At 29.1% G+C, this 3,822-nt stretch overlaps 1 protein-coding gene across 1 annotated transcript; it reads right to left on the reverse strand.

Moving 5' to 3' along the window:
* Positions 1 to 1,027: 1,027 nt before the first annotated feature.
* On the reverse strand, positions 1,028 to 3,567 carry LOC110037228 (WAT1-related protein At5g47470-like; the record flags this gene model as incomplete). Its single annotated transcript, XM_020741821.1, is given in 5 exon segments — positions 1,028 to 1,457; positions 1,704 to 1,855; positions 2,022 to 2,183; positions 3,123 to 3,351; positions 3,451 to 3,567. Coding segments are annotated over 5 exon segments (799 nt in total), but the record flags the coding sequence as incomplete, so codon positions are not given.
* Positions 3,568 to 3,822: the final 255 nt, after the last annotated feature.

Genomic DNA, 3,822 nt, shown 5'->3' on the forward strand with positions numbered 1-3,822 from the left:
TCAAACTAATCGAACACGACCTTCTTAATGAGTCGATCCTGAATTGTTCGCAACAATGAGCAGTTTTGACAGAGATCAACAACCTCTTCAAAAATAATCAAATTTTCCTAAAAATTATATTTGTCAAAATAATATTTTATAAACTTTCTTAGTCGATATATATATAATTATTTAGCTCTAAAACAAGCCGAATACGAACAAACAAATCATTGTTCCTGTTCTACTCATTTATATTTCGAGTGCAAAAAAATTATTCATGTTCAGCTAGTTAACTTATCAAACGAATCGAACACGACCTTCTTAATGAGTCGATCCTGAATTGTTCGCAACAATGAGCAGTTTTGACAGGGATCAACAACCTCTTTAAAAATAATCAAATTTTCCTATAAATTATATTTGTCAAAATAATCTTTTATAAAGCTTTCTTTGTCGATATGGCGTATTATTTAGCTGTAAAACAAGCCGAACACGAACAAACAAATCATTGTTCGTGTTTGACTCATTTATATTTCGAGTGCAAAAAATTATTCATGTTCAGCTAGTTAACTTATCAAACGAATTGAACACGACCTTCTTAATGAGTCGATCCTGAATTGTTCGCAACAATGAGCAGTTTTGACAGGGATCAACAACCTCTTCAAAAATAATCAAATTTTCCTAAAAATTATATTTGTCAAAATAATATTTTATAAACTTTCTTAGTCGATATATATATAATTATTTAGCTCTAAAACAAACCGAACACGAACAAATAAATAAAAATAATCAAATTTTCCTATAAATTATATTTGTCAAAATAATCTTTTATAAAGCTTTCTTTGTCGATATGGCGTATTTTCCATAACAAAATAATAAATTTAAGAAAATAAAAAGATTTAAATTATTCAAATTTCTCTTGCTTCGCCTAAATATGTATATGTATTTTTCATTCCACATGCTTGTTATTGAAGGGACTCATATACACACTCCAAAGGAATTTGCTCCCTTAAATAAGTTGAATATTAATTAAAATAAGGTCGCAATCAGGGACATAAATTGTAAGTATGCATTTACTCAAATGGGGATATTAAAAGGACATATCTTTAAAAATGTACATAAATAAAATCAAAATATACTTCAAATGCATTGGAGCATTTCTCTAAATGAAAGTCCATCATAATCATTATGCAATTTCAATCCTCTTTACTTCAATCATAATTAAGCTTTAAACTCCCATGCTTCTATGTTAAACCTTTCCATAAACGTTTAAAATTGAATAAATATCATTAATTTTAGAGATACTTTCAACTAAGAAAGCAAATAGAATCTAATTAAGGTCCTATGACAATAGATGCTTTTCTATATCAAGAGGAGCATTTGACATATTATGGTTATTTTCAACCGGTACAAGACTTTCTCGTCTCTTTGCCCATAGGACCAAATAAAGCCCTTTGATCATTATAAGCATTCCAATTGAACTGCACAAGAATTCCAAATGTTAATAAACATAAGAAAAAAAATGGCAAAATAAAAGAAGAAAAAATCCCTTCAAGGATTTCATGATTAATTTGATTAGATATGCTTTTGAAGTTGATCATTTTTGTTAGTTAGAAGCATTGAAAAAAATATTTTAAAGAAATATGAGTGGATTGGATATTTTGGCTTATGACTCAACTAAAAACACAGTAAATATAGACTATTTAAAATAAAATTCCATTCATTACCTTCCAAGACTGATAGATTGTCCAAACAAAATCATTGAGAGACTTGTAGCACAAACTGTTTGAATGGGGCTGAAAATAGAAACAAGCAGTGGCCCCTTCTTTCTCACGCACCAAGTTTGATAAACAATACAAGTATTACTAATCACTGATCCCTGAAAAATACATAACGTAAAATTCAATAATTATTTTCTTAGTCCAAAAAAGTTAAGAGATATGTTACTCAATCTTTAGAAAGGAACCAGAACATCTGAATTCAATGAATTGTGTCAATTCAAAGTAATAAATTTATGAAAATCAAGGAATTGTTGAATATCTTACCACTACAACTATAAGAATTATGAATGAAATGCCCAAATTTGGAGAGCCAACATTTAGTTTTCCCTCAATGAGTATTTGTAGAATTCCAGTAAGGATGGAGCCCATCAATGAGGTTATGACACAAACTGAGAATGGTGCTGGAAAGCTAACCATTGTTGCTGCCTGTGAACAAGCATATGATCAATTGATGTTGTTCAATAGATACAAAATGTTAAATAAAACAGTTACATGTATTTTTGTAATTGAGTAATGCCTTTAAATTCTTGCAACCTAATTCAATATTAATTAAGTCTCACTTATAGTTGTTCATAGAATGCTACTAGAACTAAAAAAAAGGGAAAAAAAATTACAGTTAAACAATGATCCTAATTATTATTGTAATTTGTTCTATCATGGTTTGAAATATGTCAAGAAAATTTACTGATTATTAATACTAAATATCTAACTTATGTCTTTATTTGCACTTATTTAGGCATGTGATTTGCATTTTATAGCAAGTATCAATGCAATGAGTTAAAGGCTTATAATAGGAACTAACAGTTCATTCTTCTTTATAATTTAAATATAATAATGTAACATATAATTCTTATGTATTTACATATGTAAGGCCAAAACTTTGATCATTTTTACTTTTATAACATTTTAGTTTCATAATCACTTCAATATAAGTGTATAAAATATATTTCGCTCTAAAAAGGTTCAAATCACCAGTATTTTTAATCTGATCCTATTAATTTGGAGTTTATATGAATAAGTATTGAGGTTTAAGTGTAGGATCATTAAAGATATGAGAATTGTTTGGTATGTATGTAATCCCTTTAAAATATGATAAGGATTATACAAAATGCTAATCAAGTTTGCTTTTTTACATGTTATTTTACTATTTCCTATAGCATAAAATGAGGAGTGTGAGTCGTATATAAGCTTATAAATGAGCTCAATAGGTTTGCTTTTTGCTTCTTAAAATAATAAGCATATAGTTTCATATCAACTATTGATCTCTATCTAATTCACTTATTTATAACTGAACTTAAAACCATTTTTACATATAAAAGAGAATTACATTAAAAAAATGCAAATCATAAATAAGAATATACTAACTTGCAAAACCATGACACTGGCAGCAATGATTATTGCTGCTAGGAGGTAGAAGCAACCCATAAGCCAATCCTTACGAGTGGTGCCTTCAGCAGAGTCGCCCAGAAAGAACAGCATCTTTGATGCTGTTGGGGTCTGTAGCAAGCTCATAGCTATGGCACCACCCATGCACACAGTTGTTCCCAACACTTTGGCTTGACTATATTTGCACCAAATGGAGAATTTTTCAAATCTATGCAGCAAACAAGGTAATTTTAGAATTATAGTTTTATATTTATGATGGAGAAAGTTTATAGTTTGTAATACATTGATTAAATGTACTGGTGGTAACCTGAGAATTGCTGCAATGATGAAGACAAAGGCAGGAATAAGATTAGGCATTGCAGAAGCAATGGCAGGTGTTGTTCTCTTAATGCCCATGAGTAGTAGACCTTGAAACATGGTCACCCTGAAAGGAAAAAAAGCACTAAGTACTTAACAATATGTCTGGTAACTGATCCATTTTTCCTTCTTCCTTTTCGATGAGACCGGAAATAAGAGAGAAGTTTGTGGTCTTGATAGACAATTCTAATGCCAAAAAGCCCTCATTTGATTAAAAAATCATTGGTGTAGATACTCTCAATAATATCTTCTTTAAAGCAATATCTAAATAAATAATTAATTAATTTACTTTTGGTATTTTCCTTAAAATTTAATAAAAAAT

Source organism: Phalaenopsis equestris, unplaced genomic scaffold (assembly GCF_001263595.1).
Source record: "Phalaenopsis equestris unplaced genomic scaffold, ASM126359v1 Scaffold217212, whole genome shotgun sequence".
NCBI lineage: Eukaryota > Viridiplantae > Streptophyta > Magnoliopsida > Asparagales > Orchidaceae > Phalaenopsis > Phalaenopsis equestris.